Raw genomic sequence first — 24,236 nt, forward strand, 5'->3', positions numbered from 1 at the left:
GAAAATTCCATTATTTCATAGAGCAGACCTTTTTTACTATTGATGTTTTGCAAGCCAACTTAGCTGATTACATACTATATTTTAGCACTTTTTTGTACATCATTAGTATAAATCGTGTCAATGGCCTACTTCTAAAATTTGAAACACACTTTTGAAGGTAAACACATATTTTTTGAAACGATAATTTATAATAATTCATTTTCTCAAACATACTATAAATTCGAATTTGATTATTCCGCTGTAAATGAAGATATGTCTTACATACAGTACAAAAACGTTAAAGAAGTCCCCTGTATAGTATGGTAAGTAAACGTTACTACATTTTACCAAGGAAAAATTTCAACGTAAACTGTGGTTAGTGTTAGTTGCAATAATTTTTGTTGTTGATTTTCCAAAGAATAATATCGCAACAACAATTTTAGCTAAACCAAACATATAATATAGTATTTTATTGCATAAGTTAAGAGGATACCACAGCGGCTAGAGAAATGAAAAAAAAGTACGTGTAATATCTATAGCTGTCTCCCTTACCTCAAGCCTATACCGCAGAACGCGATAGAGACAACTGCAGAAAATCCAGAAAATCAACGATTCGTTGTCCCCTGATTCCTTCTCCAAAACTTAACCGATTTAAGTACTTTTTTCATTAAAGATTAAAAAAAGGCTTGAGCTGTGTTCCTATGTTTAGCTTTTTTTATATAATCTATCCAAATCTGTTTTCTGGACGTTTGAACACAGTGGAAAATCTGGCCATTTTTTTGGGTTTTTGAACGTTCATATCTTATTTAATAATTAAATTATGAAAAAAAAGAAAACATAGGGACATTGTATTAGTGGCCGTAGATATTCAGGAAAAAAATTATAACTCTACTAGCATTATCCAGGGAGGAAACAGGGGACAACGTTTGTATTGAAAAAATGGCGGTGTGGAATCCTCTTAATACCTAACACTATTGTTGTTGCTCATGCCAAATTACATAACAATCGGGTGAAAAATGAAGTCGTGGTTCAAATTTGCAACTTCAAACGCTCCTCCTGTAAAGTTGTCTTTTTGATGTTACGATAGTCTACCTAGGGGCAGTCGATTTATCTAGCAACACCTGTCCAAAATTCTTATCTGTGGAGAATGGAGACGAACAAAATATTCTACAATAAGATGTAAGTACTACGCAAATGTACAAGTAAATACGATAACATGTTATCATATTCAGGTTACCACGTGTTATACCTATTATCATGATCTTTTCTAACCTTGCCATGTTTATATGTAACCTATAATACCTCTAGTAATAGTAAATTGCGTTGTTACCACGACTGGATAAGGATATAAAATTACTTTATCGACACGGAAATGTCAAGATATAATTTTATTTTACTAGATAATATGTTTCTTCATTATTTTCCATACTTTACAGTCACCCTTTCCCAAAGTGGGCGATAGCGCCCCCTTGTGGGCGCTGAAGGTCTAAAGGAGGGTGGCACAGGAAAAAAAGGAGGCGTTGTGTAAAGACTTGGGGGGTGATTTATTTCATCCGGGTGCATTTTAAATTGAAACAATGGGGGCGCCAAAACATAATTTGTTCTCAAAGTGGGCAGCAGACAAAATAAGTTTGGAAACCCCAGCTTTACATGTGGCCCAAAATTAAATAGAATGCTAGTGTCGTTTTGAGTAAATAAAAATACCATCTAGATCCTCGCATGACTGTTATTTAAAAGGCAGTAAAAATAGTACATTGGTATTTGGGGTACAATTTCCAAATGAAAAGGTTCTGAAATTATCAGGAAAATGAACGTAAATTCTGAGTTAACGTTTATTTACCTCAGTCTCAGTTAACAAAATAGAATTTGTCTTTGACCCAATAGTTTAATGTTGGAGCAAACTACTTGAACGTGTGTGGAATTTTAATACATGAGACAAAAGACTATCAGTATAATATTATATATTTGTTATTAATTCTTTAAATATTTGACATCATGTTCATTAAAATAGAATTATTTTCTTAGTATTTTCTGTACGTAATAAAGTTTGCGTGTATAATGGTCTTCTACATGATCAAACAATTTAAACTGTACAAAATAGCGGTCATTGACTCCCTGTCAAAAACTTGTCATTTTCTATATAAACCGCGATTAACAATAAGGTGTCAGATGTTGTCAATCGCGGCTTTGTATAGAAAATGACAAGTTTTTGACAGGGAGTCAATGTCCGCTACCGCCAAGTTACGCCGAGTGAACTCTAGAGCTAATACTTAATAATTTAGAAGCAAGTTGATTCAGAAAGAAGTTGTTGAATGATAAAAGAGAAAACATTATCTAATCTCACTTAGCGATGCTTAAGTTTTTTTTTTTTTTTTTTTTTTATGAAATAAGGGAGCAAACGAGCAAACGGGTCACCTGATGGAAAGCAACTTCCGTCGCCCATGGACACTCGCAGCATCAGAAGAGCTGCAAGTGCGTTGCCGACCTTTTAAGAGGAAATAGGGTAATAGGGGAGGGTAGGGAAGGGAAGGGAAGGGAATAGTTGAGGGTAGGGAAGGGAATAGGGTAGGGGATTGGGCCTCCGGTAAACTCACTCACTCGGCGAAACACAGCGCAAGCACTGTTTCACGCCGGTTTTCTGTGAGAACGTGGTATTTATCCGGTCGAGCCGGCCCATTCGTGCCGAAGCATGGCTCTCCCACGTATATAAGTATATCAAATGTTTTAGTATGGCATAGTATGGAAGTGCTGCAAGTCGTATAGGACTCGTAGGTATATTCTAAGCCCGCACTTAATATTCATATTCAAGTTTCTCGTCTCGAAGCCAGTTTCCTTGAACTTGTTTTGTGACGTTATGTCTTTTACTTTTTTAAAACCATGTGCTCGATGCTTTGAGGTTATGAAAAATTTATAGCGGATTATGTAATCGAATAAAATTTAAGTAACATACAAATAAATCTTGCTAACTTTTAAAAATTACTTACGTAAGTAATTGTTTCATGTTTGTTAGTATTTTTAGAACCAAGAATTGAAGTACTAAATAAAAATATTTTAATATTTTTGACATTTAAAATTTTATGTGTGTAATATCCAATTGCGCAGATTTAATTTCAGATGCAAATACTGCGCATTTTATGTGTATCATAATGTGAAAATGTTAGATGTAAATGTTTTGAAAAAACATATTTTCAAAACATTTACATCTCATAAATGATAAAACATACTATAAGAATAAAATATACTTTGTACCACTCACCTTGAATATATAGTTTACCTTAGATTAATGCAGTAGCTCAAAAATGTTCACATAATAAAACTATTCATTTCTAATTATAATTTATTAATATTACTCTTTGTAGTTATTTAAGAATTTTGTTAGTTCTTTTATCAGATATGGAGAGAACCTAATATGTAGTTTAGAGAGTGTAGAGACTAGAGACCTATTACGTAACTGTTGTAACTATACATTGTAGAGATTAATACGTGATGAAAATCACGCTCTATCAATATGTTGTAATGCCTAATTATATTTAAGTGCATAAAGTTTAAAAGATATGATAGAGATCTGTCGCATATATACTACTAGCGACCCGCCGCATACATAAAATCGATAGCCTATGATCCTTCACGTGGTCTACTTCTTATCTGTGCCAAATAACATAAAAATTGCTCCAGTAGTTCGCGAGATAAGCCCTTACAAATAATTTCCCCCGTTTTTTCCACATTCTCCTATTAGTCTTAGCGTGATAAAATATAGCCTTCCTCGATAATTGGCCTATCTAACACTGAAAGAATCATCAAAATCCGTTGCGTAGTTTTAAAGACCCGTCTTTAAAACTACGCAACGGATTTCATGTCCCTACATGAGGGAAAAAAAAGCGACTTTGTTTTATAACATGTTAAACATGTTACATAGATATAGAATAGTGTCGGCAATATAGAGTTTAGAAAATTATAGAGATTCCTCGCATGTTGAAGAAGTAAAGCAGAAGATTCAAGAATCAAGATAATTTATTTACAGATAAGTAGTCAAAAGGGTAACTTCAAATATGGTTATAATAGTTCTAAGTTCTAACATATCCTACCGTAACAATGGTGTGTGAATATAATTAGTGTATACAGAATAAATTAGAATAACATTTTAACAAAACAATTTAACATTTTTCATAAAATTATTAATTTAAATTCATAATGGCTTGATAATTTTCTATTATTATTTTTATCATAATTAGTTTAATTAATTAAAGTACCATCGAGGAAGTTGATTCCTATGCAATTGACAGACCAATGTTATTTGGTCTTCTTCTTCTTTATTTATGGCGGCCTCAGTGAGTTGCCAATGTCAGAGTGGCTGAGTTGACTTTGCTCTATTATTGTAGGTCTGGTGAAACAACAAGGTATACCATACCTAAACGGAATCTAATTTAGTAGATTATCTGTTGAATAATCTAAAACAAACGCAAACATATAAGGGTTAGAAAAACATCACAGTTTTATATTGTTAGAACGGATATATGTACATAAAATTTCAATAAGTGGAGTGTTTACATAACAAAGGATTGATTTGAAATTTATAGGGCGGGGGATGTCGTTAGGAAGAAGGTCATAAAGAGAGTTATTATTTCTAGAGCAGCAGAAAAAAATATGATCCAAGGTACACTCGTCAAGGCCACATTCACACAGAGAGCTGTCCTTAACCCTAATCTTAGCTAGGAATACTGGTGAGCAGCAATGTCCAATCCTAATTCGACAAACGGTAGAAAATACTGCCTTACTACTTCGAATGAACCTAAAAAACCAAGGCCTCACTGGAACACTACTTTGCATGTCAAAGTAATGTTTGCCTTTAATATTGCCAGATCTAACCCAATCTCTATTGTTATTTGGTCGAATATGTCAATTCAATGTTAATTGTGATCTGTCAGCTGGGTTTGACGTAACGCAACCAAACTGCTTAGGTCCCCGATTTGCATAGGAATCGACTTCTCTGATAGTACATTGGGATTTGGGAATCTTTACACCACAATTATTTTTATGATTCCCAATGTACTTTTTTCTTAATTGTATCAATTTTGTGTGATTGTTAGATTTGCAACAATTACACAACATAAGCACGATCATTCCCTATTCCGTTATCAGTTTCTATGCGGGTTATTTTTTGTCTTGTCTATACGGCAAATCATCCGGACAAAAGTATTTTATGTGTGTATGCGGGTTTGTTATGGAAAATTCATTAGGTACTTATGTGATTGACCCACAAATGTGCGATTTTACTAATACTTTTTTCATAATATTAAGAGGAAAGATTTGTTTATTTGTAACGAATAATTTCCGGAAATTCTGGACGAATGTTGATGTTTTTTGTCACAGAGATAGAGCTGGTTGGGGTTTGGACACATTGGTTCTCCTACTAGCGATACTAATTCATATTAATCCATACTAATATTATAAATGCGAAAGTGTGTCTGTCTGTCTGTCTGTCTGTTACCTCTTCACGCCCAAACCACTCAACCGATTTTGCTGAAATTTGGTATGGAGATACCTTCAGTCCCGGGAAAGGACATAGGATACTTTTTGTCCCGAAAAAATGCACGGTTCCCGCGCGATAAACGAGTTTTGGCGCAACGGAGTTGCGGGCGTCATCTAGTATTTTTATAAATGCGAATGTGTGTCTGTCTGTCTGTTACTTCTTCACACTCAAACTGTTGAACCGATTTTGCTGAATTTTGGTATGGAGATACTTTAAGTCCCGGTAAAGGACATAGGATACTATATATCCCGGAAAGATGTACGGCTCCAGCGCGGTAAACGAATTTTGGCGCAACGGAGTTGCGGCCGTCGTCTAGTAATATAATAAAGATTAAAGAGAAAATATTTGTTTTGTTGTTGCAATGAATAGTTTCCGAAAGTTCTGGATAGATTTTGATGAATGTTGTCACAGAGATAGAACTAGTGGGACACAGGATTTTAGTTAGGCTAGTGGCCTGTATAGGAGTGAGCACACTGAGACGGGCCGTGCCGGGGCTCATCGCAAAAATCCACCTCCATACAATTAGTATGGAAGCGGAAATCCGCTGCGCCCTGACACAGCCCCGGCACGCTGAGCCCCGGCACGGCCCGTCTCAGTGTGCTCACTCCTTATCAGTACCTACTATTAGGTATAATATAATAGTAAAAGCATAATATTGTGAAGTGTGTCCACCCACCGCGACCGAAACACCGTTACGTTGAGAACTTAAGTACGTTTGTGCGCGGAATTTACCGAAGCAAAACGATCGGAGAGAGAGCAAAGGTACATTATCGCGCATTATTTTGTTTATTATACATTACATTATATTGTACTTTCAATGTGTATTTTATACACATCTAGAGTGAAGCGATGAGGTATCTTGCAATTTTATGTACAAAAACGCGAGTAATTTTTGAGCAGTGTTTAATTAATGATGTATCAATAGATTTGTAATTGTTTGTTTATTGTTTTTTCTATGATGTCCATTCAGTTCGATACAAATTTAGACATCATAATACCTGTGTCCTGTACCTTATTGCATAAATTCTAAAATTTATTGCTTAGTCAGCTAATATTTTATATATTTATAGGCAGTAAGTTTCTATAGTCTTCACAATTTTGATGACTCTAATAATAATAATAATTATTGTTTACATAAGAACTGTATGTAGGTTAACCACCTACAGTTTACTTGTTTAATAAAATGCTGACTGGAAGATTAGGTCTGTAAAATTATTATCTTATTTGCTGGGACACATTTTTCTATGAAAATTGTAAACTACATTTTTGGTTACAATACCTAAAATACATTTCTGTTTCTTATAATATAATAATATTGTAAAAAATAAAAAGTAGACTGGATCAAAAAAGGAACTCTGCCCCAGATCCATCACTAAAGGGTACTCCCCGATCTTTGCCGCGGGCGACCGCGACCGACAAAAATTTAAATAAAATGCCATTTTATGACATAGACTATAGGTTTCATTTTGCTCTACGCCACAAGCGGCAGCGGCAGCATAGGTCGCCAGTCGCCACACACATACGTCAGGACAAAATGATACCTAGAGTCTATGTCATAAAGTGGCATTTTATTTGATGTTTTATCGGTCGCGGCTAGCCGCGTAAAAGATCGGAAAGTCATTTTAGACTCATGAGTCATGACAAGTCAGTCAGGGCGATAACGCCCCCTTGTGGGCGTTGTAGGTCTAAAGGGGGGGTGTAGGACTCAGAAAAAATATGGGGGCGTTGTGTAGGGACTTAGGGTGATTTATTTCATCTGGATTCATTTTAAATTGAAACAATGGGGGCGCTAAAACATAATTTATTCTCAAAGTGGGCAGTAGATAAAATGAGTTTGGGAACCCCTTACTTAAGTTATTAACAGCATTTTGTTGTTCCAGCGACTTCGAGCAGCAGCTGTCTCCGTACTTCATCCAGGCGTGCGAGGATGAGGCCCAGCCGCCGCAGCCGGCGGCGGACGACGAGGTCGACATGGTGGACTTCGAGCACAACGTCATGCCCGGCTTCCTCAACACTGACACATTCCACACACCCAGTGAGTACTCACATATTGAGGGGTATAGGGGAACAATAGGGGGACACAAAGGCATGGACGCAAAACTTGAGTATCTCCACAGAATAGATAATAGTACAGTATCTCTTAATCAAAGCAATGCTGATAGTAGCCCAACTCAGTGTTCCGCAAACTTTTTGTATTCAAGGTACGTCTAGAAAAATAAAAATATTTCGAAGTACACCTAAGACCACAAATTAATCAGTGTTTTTTTTTTTTTTACTCTGAGCTCCCACCCGTTTGTCGATCGTCATCCTGAGGCCAGTTCTAGTGTGCCTAGTTCTAGTGCTAAGTGCCAAAAAAGGTTTTTTGGCATTTAGCACTAGAACTAGGCACACTAACTGCTGACCACGGTAACCCAGTGTGCCGCACACACCCTTTGCGGATCACTGGCCTGACCTACCACTTATCAGCTTTCATCCACTGAAAGTCCCGAAACATGTGTTTAACTGTAATTGGTCTCAAGATGATGATGTTGATAGCTATGAACAAAACCCATAGGTAATAATGTAGCATTCTGATAGCAAAAATTAAAAAAAAAGTCTCTAAACGCCGAAAAAGAGTCAAAAGTCTAATTGTGGTATTTTGGTACTTTTCAATATTAGGTACATTTCAATGTGTTGCTATCAATTTTACTTTTCAATTTGTCATAATGTTACATAATATAAAATATTAACATCGCTTTTCGATTTATGAATCATGTTTGTCCTAATTTCAGTCAGTGATAACTGATAACTGATAAGAAAATAAAGGTATTTTTGATAATATTGTGTCAAACGCTTGGAAATCTCGAAAATTTACCTGAGACTATATTCTATTTTAAATCTTTTTCTCAGTTAACTATTCTATTAGTAGTCAATTGTCTGAACATGAGTCAACTAATATGACTTTTGTATGCAGCTATCTTCTATTGTGTCCTAATCTCGGAACGTTGGCTACAGTTAATACTTTTACAAATACCTATGTATTATGAAGAATTACTATCATTGAAAGTTGCTTTTATATCATCTAATAGAATATTACAAGGAGTTAAATAACTATGGTGTAACATAAAACAAACATATTTTCATATTGCGGCATGCATTTAACACTTGAACCAACAATACATAATATAATGAGTAACGTATTCTTTTATTCAACCTGTTTACTTCAAAGTAGGTACTAGGTACATTGTGTCCTAGAACTAAATAAGCTGTTCATAATAACACTATCATGTAGACCTTGAAGCATCTAACATTATTATTACTTAGTAAAAACTTATCTTATGACTTATTTTGGTATCCTTAGGGCCTGTTTCACCACTTCCTGATAAGGTTATCCACCAATTAACTTGACAGATCAAGTAGTCAAAAAAGTTGTAAATAACCTATTAGACACTTTATCAGAAAGTGGTGAAACAGGCCCTTAATATAATATTATATAGTACTTTATCGACGTTATTTTTACTCAAAAATAGTAAAATATAAGTTCTAGATTCTAGTCGCTTAGGTTTTTGATCGGCTAACATCAAGTTTACCGAGCAACAAGTAAAAACGCTATTAAACACATAAACACATGCCAATAACCTCAAAAAACCTGCCCGGTTCGTCGAGTTGAAAAATTCAGTCATTCATGTACTAAAGTCACACTTTCATTCGCAGACAAAGTCGCAAGAAAACGTCGTATGTCTCAAACACCGCCGGTTGTCGTCCAGTCAAAAGTCTCGAAACCCGCCGCCAGGGCGCCGACCGCAACCGCAACCAAACCGCAGCTGGTTGTGAAGGCGCAACCGCAGAAACCCGTCAAAGTGACCAACGTGCAAGTGATCAACCCTCAGACGAAGGTTTACTCGAAACCGGTTGAGAGTGTGGCCCCGCAGCGCAGGGTTATCAGGGTTGCGCCCATGTCGGGAGGCAACCCAAGGTCCATACTCCTACCGGTTACCATCAAAGACATGAAGGACTTCAAGTCCATAAAGATCATCAACGCCGCAGACCTGAAAAACGCCTCGAATATCAAGATAGCAGCCGCCAATCTGCTGTCACAGAGCAAACTGCAAGATTTCAAAATGGACACCAGCAGCGACGATTATGAACAAAATAACTGTGGTAAGTTTTGTTTTTTTTTTAAGAGGTCGTCACAAATTTTAGCTGCAACTTCTGGAGACTTGAGTCTTGACACCGGCAACAAAATTAATCAGAAAGGTTGGAAGAGTAGGAAATAAGTGTTATTCGGTTTAGAGTGAAAACTTCTTAATGGCTCGTTGGACATTTTTGAGATGCGGAATGACAACAGCTTTTCTCTGTTTTACTTTTCTCAGCATTATGCACTATGCAGGCTTAGCACGAGATCAATAGAAACACGAAAGAGTAGAAATACTGACAGTTTTGACATTATGACAGTATTCCTTTGAACATCTGCATTTTTTTATATGTAGAAAGAAATTCTTTCTATAGTCACTGTTCTTTATTCAAATTAAATTATATAAGTTATTCAGAACATTTAGGAACCCTACACATTTTTCATTCTGTAATGCTACTTTAGTACATGTGCACTTCCATAACCTCTAAGATGAAACATTGTAATTACTTATCACTCGTGATGATATAAGTTTTGATAACCTCTTTACCAATGTTATCCACGTTCAATCTTATTTCTTAGACGTTGCTCCTATCAATATAACATTATTATATTATTTTTATCAGCCCTTGATTAGATAATTTTTGAATATAAAAAATTGTTTTGTAAATGAATCATAATAATTATTGTTATATCAAGTTTAGATTATCCACTACATTCTTGTAATGGAGAGTGAACATAATATTATGTGATGCATCATAAAAAATAAATTTCTATGTAACGAACGATGTTAGAAAAGAAATCTACTTAATACAACATAATGTTAAAATTTCAATTCTTTGTATGCTTCTAGTTATTTAATCCAGACATTATTAACTACATAATATTTTATCATGTAAGGTCATAGCTTTATCAACATTTCGTCTATCCCAAAAGTGACCGTATGTTATCATGTTTAGAGTTCAATTTTGAACAAAAGGTATGAGAAATCTGTTATTGACATTGAATATTTTAACGATTCATAAAATGAGTACCTAATTTTTATCTATAACTCATGTCTTTCAAAACTCATCAAATTGTTTAAATATTTCATGGCAGGTCACATCAGATCTTATAATTATAATTAGTCTGCTTCAAACCGCGAGCCAAAAACAAAATTCATATTAAGTAAACGACAACATTTTTCTACACATTAAATAGTAATGTGTGTGTGTCAAAGATATTTCTTAATGCCACACAGCAACAATGAGTCAGAATCAGGACACAGAGTAGTAAAAGTTTTAATTGTCTGTGCCGTTTCATCCGCGTCTCCTTTGTTTTGTCTACACTCGACAAACGTAGACAAAACTTACCTTGACTAATTTGTTTAGTTAAACATTGCAATTCCCAGGAATGCTATCTTTATTCTCAAGTGGGGTTTCCCAACCTTTTTGTAGCCACGATTAAACTACCATGGTCTTAACCAGACCAGTAGCTTAGACCCTTTCGAAAAAAAAAAACCTTTTTGTAATGGCGCCTTCAGATATTATAAAAGGACTTTTAGGTCCCATACGAACTAGAGCTAAAATACTAGAGCTTGCCTACTCCTTACCAGGTGGCCAACATAAGTTCAGTTCAAAATTTTTAAATTTAATTAAAACAAAATGATTAATTATAATTAAAAGTTTCATGCCTCTGTCTCTAGTCTCTACTTACTCGTGTTATGTAAATAAAATGAATGCTAAAACTAAATACTTACATTTAATTTTAGTGAGAGCCAATTAAAAATAATCCTTGAGATGTAGAAAGTGACGTTTTGGATTAACTGGTTACATAAGCGTGCATAAAAAATGAGATCGACATTTTAGCAATCGTGTACAATGCTTACGTAAGTACAGTACCGGTTACGAAGAGTTGCTGAAAAGTTATTTAGTTATTGTACTTTCAATAATTAACATTTTATTATTAATTTTATAATAAATTATACAAGACAGGTGGGGTTAATCTAAATATAATAATAATAATAATATCTATGGACGCTTCACACCACGTCAGTCTGGCCCCGTGCTAAGTACCTAAAGGACTTGTGTTACAGGTACCAGACAACGGAAATATATTTAATACTTTTATACTATACATATATTTACGATTTTTTATTATATCGTACACATATTTAATACACATCCAGACCCGGGAACATTGAAACCTTTTTGTTTCGTCGGCGGGATTCGAACCCGCGACCCCCGGCTTGAGCTACCGACGCGCTCACCACTGAGCCACAGAGGTCATCAAATAATAAATCGTCTTATTTAACACTATTGAATGACTAGTGACTTATTACATAGAAAGTGTCACTTTATCCCTAAAACTGGTCCATATACTTATTTTATAATTATTTTTCTCATTTCTACGCTCAAATTTTTTGCCTTCTTATAAGTATGTACTTAAAATAATAATGCTTCATAGAAGAACGTAATGAAGAATTTGAGAATATCTAAATTTAATTAAATTGATTTAATTAAATTTGCAAACTGCAAAGATAAGTTTTAAATATACTATGCTTGATTTTAAACAGTAAGATTGCGTAGCGCGTGTGGTCGACCTAAAAATGATATTTTGCTCCACTATAGAAGGTACTCCCAGAAATATTTTATCTCGAATTTTCAATGAAAATGACCCTTATATCTTTGACATAAAGTAGTCTCAGAGGTAATATTACTATGAACAACTGTATTGACTACTTGGCTAGCGTTCATTACTTTCATTGAAAGCACTCAACACATCAGACACGATTGAACATAATATTATATCAATTGTATTTGGCCGCGCTATAATTTATCTGACGTAGACAGCCCGTTATATACAGCGCTAACTAGTAACTGTTCAAATTGATTGGTTCAATGAACTGCTTTATGTAATGACAATGATAAATATTCTGAGATGTCAATGACGAAGTGCTAAAATAAAAAGTTACTTTATCAGTCGACTGCCTATTTAATGGTATAATGCTTGAACTAAACATGAGAAAATGAAGCTTATAATGAATATTACAAATTGAGGATGTGTTTGGCGAATTTTTGTTACCCATGAGATCATTCCTTTATATCTCACTGTTAACCACACTGGTGGTTTTGTGTTAGTAATACCAAGCCAAATGACAGTATCAGTAGAATATTAAACCAATCCTAAGAAAGACTTCGATTAGGGTTCAATTTTAGCAATTCGCATAGGTACTTCAGAATTAGTAGATGAAGCTAATAATAATATAATATATCTTTATTAATCGGTTCTGGTATTTGCAGACGACTCCGGCACCGACCGCAGCGACGACGAGGACGAGAAAGAGACGCAAATAAACGACGGCCGCAATGGCTATCCCCGTCTCGTTCTAACCGCCGAGGAGCGCCGACTGCTCGCGAAGGAGGGCATCACTCTGCCGACCAGCTACCCGCTGACCAAGCACGAGGAGAGGGAACTGAAGAGGATCCGCCGCAAGATCAGAAATAAGATCTCCGCACAGGACTCCAGGAAACGCAAGAAGGAGTATGTTGATGGACTCGAAGACAGGTGAGGTTATTTTTATTATCTAGTTAAAACTACATTATCTACATTAAAAGAAAAAAAAGCACACACATAGAAAAGCAATAAAAAAGAAGTAAAAGCATTAGGGTGAAGACAAACGGCGTAAGTTGTGAGTCGCGGAATTTCGGTCGCGTAAATATCTTTTCATACAAATCATGACTCACAAAATAACGCTCGTGTGAATCAAACAGGAATTTTGTATGAAACTGAATGCAGCAGAATTCTGCCGACTGCCAGCCGAAATTCTGCGACACATCTCACAAATTACGCTCGTTTGGCTTCACCCTTAAAATCAAAGCACATCGCCAGATGTGTCACTTACGAATTCCGCGTCAAGACTTTTTAGAAAATAATTTGACAAACAAGGATAAAACAAAAGTCCTAAAATTCGTGATGCAGTGTTCCTAAAGTTCTTGAAATCCGGGTCCCTCCATAACTTTTTCTTTTAATGTACAATAGTAACTATACGAATATTACATATTGTTGTTGCTTATCTAAATACTTTCTTCACAAACACCCGTAACCTTGAGACGTGTGTCAAGGCTGCGTTATCAGGTTCTGCGGATTCGCGTTTATCGAATTGAGGATTGCGAAACGAAAGTGATACAAAAGGTCGCCGCGATAGCCTGATTAGTTGCGACTTGAATATATTACATAACTTGTTCAGTAGGTTTTCAGTTTTAGGTCGTATGCGAAATTCATATTATTGATATCATCCACCCGACTGCGCTTAGTTAGGGTTATGTATTTTAAGTGTATGTGTACGTCAAGTATCATGTATGTTGTTTTCTTTAACGCCTGCGTGGTCCAGTGGTTAAGAGTGCGGCTCTTGACTCGGAGGTCGTGGGTTCGATTCCCGCGTTGGAAACAATTATTTCCAAGTTTGGTTAGGACAATATTGGCAGCCTGCAGGCTGATCACCTGATTGTCTGATTTAAATTTGACACAGGATTTAAATTTAAATGATGCAATCACACTAAGAATTAACGAATAAGCTTTAAAATATCAACATTTTGATATATTTTAGTATATCAGTGAGCTTATTATTATGCGGAAATAAGACGTCGCACACACAGAAGCGGGACAAACCCTGCTAATATAACTTGACGTGGGACTTCCCCTAAAATATTACGTCACAAAAATCCTATGTCAAAGCTCAAGATGTAATGATAATAAATTCGATAAATAATATTAATACGATAACTAAATAATGAATTATATGAATTTACCTAAACTAAATTTGGAATAAGTCATCAGTGTAAATATCAAGATAATTTGTTGGTTAAGTAAACAAAATCAGCGTCATTGGTTTCAACATTTGCAATGATAATAATTAAGTTAGAAGGCACCACGCTCGTCCACGTCAGCCGAGGAAACCCTACCGAGTGACTCATAGCGCTCACTTTCTGATGCAACATTCACCGCTACAGCTAAGTTTTTGCGTTATTTTAAAATGACTCAACCCTGAAGAGGATAAAGATGTTATTTATAGCCTTAGTCAGGTTTGCCACGTCGACAGAAATGACATGGAATATGTTGTAACCATAGTAGAATGCAGTCGGTTCCAAAAAAAGGTTTTAAATACCACCAAACAGGTTTACAGTAGTACGATCCATAATAGTGGCATTTTGTATTGAAGGATTTTTGTTGTTTTTACCAACAACGATCTTGAATGACCATGGGAATACTTTTTTATTTATTGTAAAATAAGACACTTTTACACGCAGCTTCTGTTGTGCTTAACCGTACAAAGTTCTCCGTTTCAATTAAATCTTATATCATTAAACGAGCAATTCTTGCATATATATATATTTTTGGAATCTCGGAATCGGCTCCAACGATTTTCATGAAACTTAGTATATAGGGGTTTTCGGGGGCGATAAATCGATCTAGCTAGGAATCATTTTTAGAAAAGTCATTTTACTATCGAATACCGAGCAAAGCTCGGTCAAATAGCTAGTAAATCTTTAGTCAGCAAATTACGGTGCAACTTGGGGACTAGTAAAAAAAATTTGCAGTTAATATTAACGATGAAAATATTTATTTGACTTAAATTGTAAATGAAAGTCATGTATCTTATAAGGTTAAAACAAAGAAATGTCATGCCCCAGTTCGCATGTTGCTCGCGGTAACAGACATCTTAATTCGTCATGAGAAATACATTTATGAACTGTATATTATTATATCCAGCTTAAAATTATTAATAATACATATATGAACTGTATATTATACTATCCAGCTTAAAATTATTAATTAACATTTTTACGTTTAACGTAAGAACTTTTCTGTGTTAAGTATGCTTAATGCTAAGTACTGACATACGGTTTTGCTCGATAGTTTTACTCCAAATCGAGCAATAATCACCGTGTGGACCGCAAAACTGACAGCTCGAAGGCTCGATGGAATTAAATATGTCATTTCCTTCGATTCGGAGTAAAACTATCGAGCAAAACCTTAGGTATGTGAGTACTTAGCATTAGGTGTGCTACGTATGGTAACGACTTTTTGAATAGTGTCACTATTGCATTGATATTGTCGAAAATCATAAATAAAACTATTTTACTCTCAACTTCAGTTTAAAGTAATAAGTAATAACGAACTTACAAGTTGTCAAAGAAACGAAAGGTCAACAATCAACATACATATTGTCTATAAGTACAATACATTGTACTGTAGCCGGCAAAGGTTACCGGAAGAATTTTGCTCTCAATGAAAGGTCCCGACTACTTTCCATTTAAGGTTACTGACGACCTTATGTCGGTCCTGTGGATTCTGTCTTGGCGATCTTTCGTAATAAAATGTCAAGGACGTAGTCGAAATGCATATAATATGCAGAATGCAATATTCATAATGTTAACTAGGACATTTATTTATAGCAGCAGCTAATTAAAATAAAAATATATTCAAAAAATGTTTTAAACACCTGTCTAGATAAAAAAAAATAGAGCTACCTATATATTAATATGGTGTTATTGCAACTTTTGTAGGATTCCTCTAAAAGTTTATCAAGTCGAGACGGAAAACTATTTGGGCCGAATGATAACAGTATCTCTTTCGAAATGTGTCATTTTGTAACAGCGTCCCATAAAATATTAGTGAGGAATTACATTATACTACTTCTACCTAAAGGATTGAAATTGATTTAATAGAGATCATTCGTTCAACGATATTTACCTTCATTATTCTATGCTACTTGTTATAATTTAAATGCTATTAATTGTAGTGATTTGGTACTATACAATAACTATACATTAGAATTGACAAAATGTCATCATTTGCTAATCTATCAATTCGTATAAATCTGGCCTAAGCGTCCTAAGTACTGAGTTATGGGCCTGATTACACCTGCCGAGTAGAGTGGCGAGACAGTGCCCTCGGCCAAACACATCCATAATAATTTTGACCTAGAGCACTGTCTCACCACTTTACTCGGAAGGTGTAATCAGGCCCTAAGCACACAGTCATGTGAATGACTAGGTATACTTGTATGTTTAGAATACAACGAAAGTGTTGTTACATAATTGTGTTTGTCACCAGAGTGAAGCAGTGCACAGCGGAGAACCAGACGCTGATCAGGAGGATCAAGATCCTGCAGTCACAGAACCAGTCCCTCTCGCAGCAGCTGAAGAGACTACAGGTAAAATTTATTGTAAAAAATTACTAGAGTTCCCACTTGGGGTACACTAGAGTCAAGTGTACTCCAGCATAGCTAGCACACCGTCAGTAGACAAACGAAAGCATCTAAATTTTGACAGTTCTACCGGAAAAAACATTGGAGAAAAAGTTTCTTTCGTATGTCGAATTCTTCCGCTTTTGAAAATCTATAATAATTATGTCAAGCATGACGACCACTTTTATCCGCTAAATGACATTTACTTTCTTGATTCTTTTTTTTTATTATTATGGCACTTCGGCTATAAAACCATGGCCAGTGTCGAGTAAATAGCGGCAAATTAAAAAATCGACATATTATAGCAACCCTGTCCATAGCCGAAATTATAGTTTTGATCTGCGAAATACGAATAATAAAAACTAAGGAACTTTATTATTCGTATTTCGTAGATCAAAACTATAATTCCGGCTATATAGACAGGGTTACTAGACGTCGATTTTTTTAATTATTAGAATCTGTGGTACGATTGCCGTTGCTATATTGGTTGCTATGGAAAGAGTTTCTTGTCCACTGAAACTCGAGTCGATGTGTTGCGCTATGCTCGGGAAAAAGACATGTAGACATGGGAAAGAAACTGCCATTACTTTCTTTCGAAGAATCGACTGGGCAACGGCGTGCTAGCCACGCAGTTGAAACTTTAGAACACACTTGATTTGCACTCGGGTAAAACAATACAAAGTGATAACAATATTGTGGTCCCGTATCACTTTACTGTGAAAGTAGCAGCTCTGAAAAAGTTACGTTTTTAGCACCTGCACAGAGACCGCCATCTTGGAGTCTAGTTTAATGTCGAACACTAAAGCTAGGCAATGAGGGTGTATGATGTTATATTTACAACTATGTAGCCTTAGTGTCTATCGCAGGGGTCGGCAAGTAGTTTTAGATGGGGTCCAGATGCAGTGGGAAAATTTTAACGAGGTCCAGAAAAAAACACACTAATTGTCCTATGTAGCTTAGAAATATTATTTTAATGAATAAAGGTATTACGTATAATTGATATTAATAATTGATACTTGATATAAAATATATTACAATATTTCGCGGTCCGAGATTCGACCTTTCGCAGTCCGCAAACGGACCGCGGTCCGCCAGTTGCTGACCGCTGGTCTATCGTGATTCGTGTCACACTGCTGTCATGTTACGATGTGGCTGTCATGTGTCACTATAATATTATTTGAGACGATAGACCCTGGCTACATAGCGGACCAGCCGAGCTAGCATGGCCACCAGTAGAAATGCGAAAGTATGGACAAACTGTGGACATAAACTTAAGGTCCGTTCTGACTTCTGATCTTTACCGCGGCTAATCGCGACCAACAAAAATTCAATTAAAAGACCACTTTATGACAGACTTATAGTATTTGTAATAAAGTAGGATATTATTTGAATTCTTAGGACTATAGTTTGTCATAAAAAGCATTTTAATTGAATTTTTCGGAACGAAGAAAGATCGGAACTTCACTTAAGTTTATCTTCACAGTTTGTCTATACTAAACAAACTGTGAAGTCTATCACAGTTGTGCTAGCTCGGCTGGTCGCAAATAGAATATCAAACACTCTCTCTCGCACTTCCACTTAACCATACACCTCTCTCATTCCAGAGCGTCCTCTCCACGGTGACCGGCGGCGGGAAGTCAGCGCAGCCGGCGACATGTCTGCTGGTGCTGCTGCTATCTGTGGCGCTGGTGGCGCTGCCGTCGGTCCGCGACGAGCTGCGCGCGCCCCGCACCGCGCCCGCCGCAGCGCCCGCAGCGCCGCCCGCGCTCACTCGCGCCCTGTTGTCCGCCACAAGTGAGTATATGTGCCATTTAACTGATGTCCAAAGAAGGAAGTTGTATGTTCTGTGGTTATGGATATTTTTTGTATGTGCAACATTTTTTAATGTAATGAACTCGGACAGAGATGGCGACCCATAACTAGTATCGAAATTATTTTAACCAACAATGAAGGCTATAGATCCTCTTCTGCATAGTAAGCACCTCTACTCACTTTCCTAAAATATGCTTGGGATCACAAAAAATATTAAATGGCACGTTCGTGACTTAACTGATGATTTCTTCAGAAAAAGGGCACATTGATACGAAAAGGTTCGCTATCCTTGTAGGACATAGGGCACTTTTTCTGTCATGCAGGCAACACACGTTTTACAATGTATCTCTATTTTGAGTGACTTTATTAATATATAGTATTAATATATTGTATATATATAGTAGTCTGATTTTGTACTAAATGTTTATGCAGCATAAACAATTGCACAATATCACGGAAACTGCTTACGTAAGCGAACGAATTCTAGTTTTGTTTGGACAAAAGTAAGAGCTTCGCCCAGTCAACCATACCATCCGATTGTATTTATTGAGTAACAACATTGCAACTCCCATTAATTATATTTTTTTATACCTGCTATATTATAATGTTAGAAGTAATTAACTAAAGTGCGGTAAAAGGATAGAGGGCATAGGTCATTGACCTGTAGCTGCTTTTTAAAATATTGGTATTTGGCTCATATAACAAGATACCATTACTATTGTTTCAGAGTAAAATATAGTGTAGGGTTTAGGTCACGTAGACGAATCTCTCTCTGTTTTGCGACCGGACTATAGTAATAAATAATAATTAATAAATAACATACTACCATCTCAAGTAATAATTACACTCTTTTATTATGAGACATGTCTATATAGGAAATAATTATAAAATTTAATGCAACATCTAATATAAACTTATTTTTCAGAAATGGCGCCCGACGAAACCGTCATCGACGACGGGGAGTTCAACATGGACGAGCTCATCACGTTCAACCGCCAGCACCATTCCGACCACGACTACCAGGTGGTCAAACACCTGGACTCCAAACCCCTGGACGCCAAACCCCTGCCAGGTGGCTACGTCGACCTCCCTATAGACGAGGACTGGCCCCCCAGCCTCAAGAAGCGGATAAAAAAACTGGAATTCGATTACGAGGACGGCAAAGACTACATCCCGCCGATCATAAAGGATGAGAACTACGAGCATTTGAAGACGGATAGCAAAATCGAAGATTTGAGGATGGATAACGATTTCCTAACGAATACTCTGCTCTCCACGGGCAGGAAACTCGGCGAAATGCTCGACTTGTTCCCCCTGATACCCGTCAAAAATGAGGATATACTGATCGAGGAGGTAAACGATTATGACGCCAGGAATATCACCGAAGTCAAGAGTTTCGTCGTCAACGGACCGCTGAGCGAGTTGTAAGGTTACTGTTTATATTTTTGTAGGTTGTGTTTATTTTAATATTAATAACGAAGACATAATATTTTATTATTTCCATTTTTCGATGAAATTATTTTTATCCTAGGCTAGGGCACGTCGTCGATAATTTCCTTTGGATTGTTTACCAGTAAGGTATCTTTATTTTTATATAAGTTTAATATACATTATTATAAGTTTTACTTTAAGGCAAAATCGGATATTTATTTTGAAAAGAAAATAATATATTATTGCTTCGTATTTCTAGCAATTATATAATTTAAGTCGTCGGTTTACGTAGGTTAAGTATGTTAAGCATTTCGATGTTGATTTGGTGCAATTTTGACGTTATTTTGGTACACACTTGCTCGTGAGCGTGTTTTATGCCTCTATATTAAGACTAAGTATCGAGAGATGTCGGATTTAGAATGAAATGTTAATCGAAATAAAATGTGAATTTGCAATCAGACTTTTAATAAAACCTGTAGAATTGTAGAAGAAATCAAGATTTCTTACTTATTTAACATTTATGTTTTATACTAGAGAGAGTACAGACAAAATGTAGACTTCTTATAATAAATTTAACACAACACATTTTGGCTCTGATTGGCTACTGATAAGACGTTATAACTGGTACTTACTTAAATTTGTTTTAAATTGTTAAGGTACTTTTATTTTTATCGATTTTGGGTTCATTTTTACACATTAATATTTAATTTTATGTGTTCTGTCTTGTTATAAAATGATTTTCCAGAGAGTACATAATTTAGATTTTAGGCTCTGCAATACTTCATAGTAAACAAATGGGCTACCCCTATTGATTTGTCAATTCACAAGAATGAATGCAAAATATTGGGGGTAGTCACAACATAAATCTTTTGAGGTCGAAAATAATTTCGTGAGATATGATAATTTCGTGAGATCTCGTTCAAATATGATTTTCTCCGCTTTTTCCACATTTTTCTCTGATTCTTTGCTCCTGTCTTCCTAATGGCCGAATGAAACGGATATCAACACAGTTGCACCAAGAACTCACTTTAGCTACATTTGTCAGATACGCGGAATTATCCAATACTAGTATAGTTCAAACTGTAGTAGGCCAAACTGTTCACACGCGGCATATACCAAGCCAATACTGGCTGCCAGTCTTATTGGCAGCCAGTACTGGCTCTGTGAAAACTATACTTTAGGTAGTGAGGATTTGCACAATCCCCGACGATGTACTGATGTCTATAATGGCGCAAAATCTAAGGAGTAAGTGTAAAAATAAATAAAACAAAAATCTTATAATAAGCTTTATTTAATTATGAGTTAACAAATATTTTCGTATTTTTGAAAACAGGTTGTGACCTTAACTGAAGTATAAGTCAAACTGCATAATATATTTTACACGTTACTGAAAAAAATAAACACTGACAACTTTACCGTTTCTATTATAATGCATATTTTATACTTAACAATAGAAGAATTCAATTCAGTTTCAAAAGCATCACGTATTATACAAGTTAGTATAGCTCAAAACCTCTCGCGCGGCCGACTCGACCGAGCTGACTCGCTCGGGGAGCGGCCACTCCACACTACACGGGGCAAAGATCGCCCGTGCGAGTTCGACGGGAGCCGGTAGTCGGTGCCTCGGCACGGCCGGCCGGCCGGGGGCGGCGCGGGGCGACTCGTTCCAGTTCTAGCTCGTTAACAACTAATATCGTCTAAATATATATTACTTTAACAACGGGCGGCGCCCCTGTAAATTCGTATCTCGCGCGCCCGCGCCGCGCCCGGCCTCGCTGCACTAATCGAATACATACACCCTCCAAAATATTTAAATTTAGCACACATAGAATAAAAGGGGGCGCGGACCGCCGACAGACGATTCAAGAAATTCCCTTCGCGTCGTAAGAAAACTAAATAACAATTTAAAACGTTCGAGATCTGTCGCGGCCCGCGCGCCCGGCCCGAAGAGATCAAACCGTTCGACTTTAATGCTTTATATTCGATCTAATTTGATTATTCTATCTAGCAAATAGAAAGTAACAATTAGGTACGATCGCTATGTTAATTTTTAAGACTTAGTTAATTACATTCCTTTATACTGCAACGTTTACGATAATTTATAACGACGGGAAAACACTTCTGTTACAATAATTTATCAAAAAAAAGCTTTAATAATCGTCTCGCTCGCCTACGTCGCTCTCTATAGCGTACTCGCTTAAAAATATGAAAACGACACAACAGGATGTTACTTCAAAACTTTATCGCTCGCCAAACGAACTACATTCTTCTTGGAGACTTCAACACCAAACCGCCAACAAATCGGTTAGTGAAATCCATCAAACGTACGCGGTTGGCGAGCTGAGGAAAACCTGGCTCTACTCTTCACCTTCGGAAATCAGGCACAATATCCTCAACGCTAGACGACAACTGCCAAGTTTCCTTTCCTAGATGGCGCCAGTCGCAAACGATAAACCTACTGCCTCTCCGAGCAAAATATACAAACGTGCCTATGCTGTACAATTTATACACTGCTGGGGATTCACAATGTTCGACTCGGATTCGACAACTTCGCGACGGCCAATAAACGCCTGCCGTAATGAGGGCTGACCAATAGCATCGCAGTAAGTTTTCGAATGCGAATCGAATTTGAATTGTGATTAGCCCCGCTGGTCAGTGGCCGCGACGAAATATTCCCGCGTGAAAACGGTCGCCAAATAATATACAAAGTACAAGAGACCATGCTGCTATGGTCGAAACAAAGAGGCTCGTCACAAAACTTTTTTATAACGAATTGAAATGAAAAAAAAAATTGTGACTGTCCCGTGGCTTAGACCAAAGCGCTCGACAATTCGTTTTTATAAAGAAATGACGAATCCATGACAAACGACTGCCGAGCATTAACACGGTCGCGCTGCACTGCACTTTGGAATGCTATCGCGGCCGTCGTTGCGGTCAAATGCGAATTGACGTTGCGCCGAAATCCGGTATGAAATGTTCCGATCAGTCTTGTAGTATAGCCAGCTCGACCAGCACACAGAAACCCCACAGTCCAGCGACATACAGACAGATATGATGTTTCGGAAATTATAACTTCTTTAAAAAATGTTTTACTCTGTACTGACTTCGATCGACTAGTGATTTTTAATCACCTGTCTTTTCGGTTATTAAATAATAATCACAGAGAGAATGTGAATTGTGATTGACTTTAATAATTGATTTGAATACTTCGCCATCTTAATTTTGTGTTTGTACGTCGCTGGCCTGAGCTGATACTTTTGAACTATTCCACACATATTATTGCACGTTATACCTAAACAATTTATCATATAAACACAGTCGAGAAAAGAACTTATGACATGCTAAGATTTCATTTTGTGATAAAACTCGAAACAAGTCGGAAAGATTTCAAACCTTAGCTTACAATAGTTCATTTTTAAACTGCATCAATTCATGTTAAATTGTAACGCATTACAGACATACACCATACTTTCACCGACATCGGAGCGTATTTCGATATAGAATTGAATTTCCACTAAAACTATAAATATATAGGCATAAATAAAAGGAAGTGTGTGGCCTCTATAGGAACGGAGCCGATACAATGTTACTTCTCGCACGAACTGAACTTAAAGTACATAATGACTAAATAAAATTATATCTAGAATATGCATAGGGCACGACGTGGTCAATTTTGTTACACTCATCATCATTATCAATTTTGTTACACTGTCACCTGAATAAATTAATTCAAACCGCGGACAGGAGTAAAAATACAAAGCCGAAGAAATAAACCGATCAATTGCGATCTAAAATACTTTAAATTTGACAAGCTACAATACTTGCTAATACAATTAAATAATTCCAAAGAGAGAAATAATAATTTACGCTTTGTAAGCCGGACTTAAAATGTAACTTATACTCACGTTTACACCCAAAACTATAACAATATTGACCACACCGCTGACGAAAGTAATCACACAATCTCAGTACATCCACTATCTTATGGTAATTCATTACATATGTAACAACGTACTCTCCACGGATATAATATTACGGACTCACTAAATGGGTACAAGCGACACTACTTGTTCTACGCTTTGTCGATGATATGATAAAACCTCTTTAACACGGGCGACGAAACTGCAAGTTACCACTTTTAC

The 24,236-nt window shown here is 36.4% G+C and overlaps 1 protein-coding gene across 3 annotated transcripts in view; it reads left to right on the forward strand.

The window, feature by feature from the left end:
* LOC121734283 (cyclic AMP-responsive element-binding protein 3-like protein 1) overlaps positions 1 to 22,522 on the forward strand; it is a 42,896-nt gene extending 20,374 nt beyond the window's left edge. For 2 of the 3 annotated variants that reach the window (XM_042124779.1, XM_042124781.1), the window contains exons 3-8: positions 7,390 to 7,544; positions 9,203 to 9,649; positions 12,902 to 13,166; positions 16,719 to 16,818; positions 18,456 to 18,645; positions 19,589 to 20,545. In XM_042124779.1, coding sequence (XP_041980713.1) covers positions 7,390 to 7,544; positions 9,203 to 9,649; positions 12,902 to 13,166; positions 16,719 to 16,818; positions 18,456 to 18,645; positions 19,589 to 20,091 — 1,660 coding nt within the window. In that variant the 3' untranslated portion in view covers positions 20,092 to 20,545. Of the gene's footprint in view, positions 1 to 7,389; positions 7,545 to 9,202; positions 9,650 to 12,901; positions 13,167 to 16,718; positions 16,819 to 18,455; positions 18,646 to 19,588; positions 20,546 to 22,511 lie in introns of those variants that run through there. The other variant, XM_042124780.1, reaches the window with a different exon arrangement.
* Positions 22,523 to 24,236: the final 1,714 nt, after the last annotated feature.

The sequence above is a fragment of the Aricia agestis genome, chromosome 15 (genome assembly GCF_905147365.1).
Source record: "Aricia agestis chromosome 15, ilAriAges1.1, whole genome shotgun sequence".
Lineage (NCBI taxonomy): Eukaryota > Metazoa > Arthropoda > Insecta > Lepidoptera > Lycaenidae > Aricia > Aricia agestis.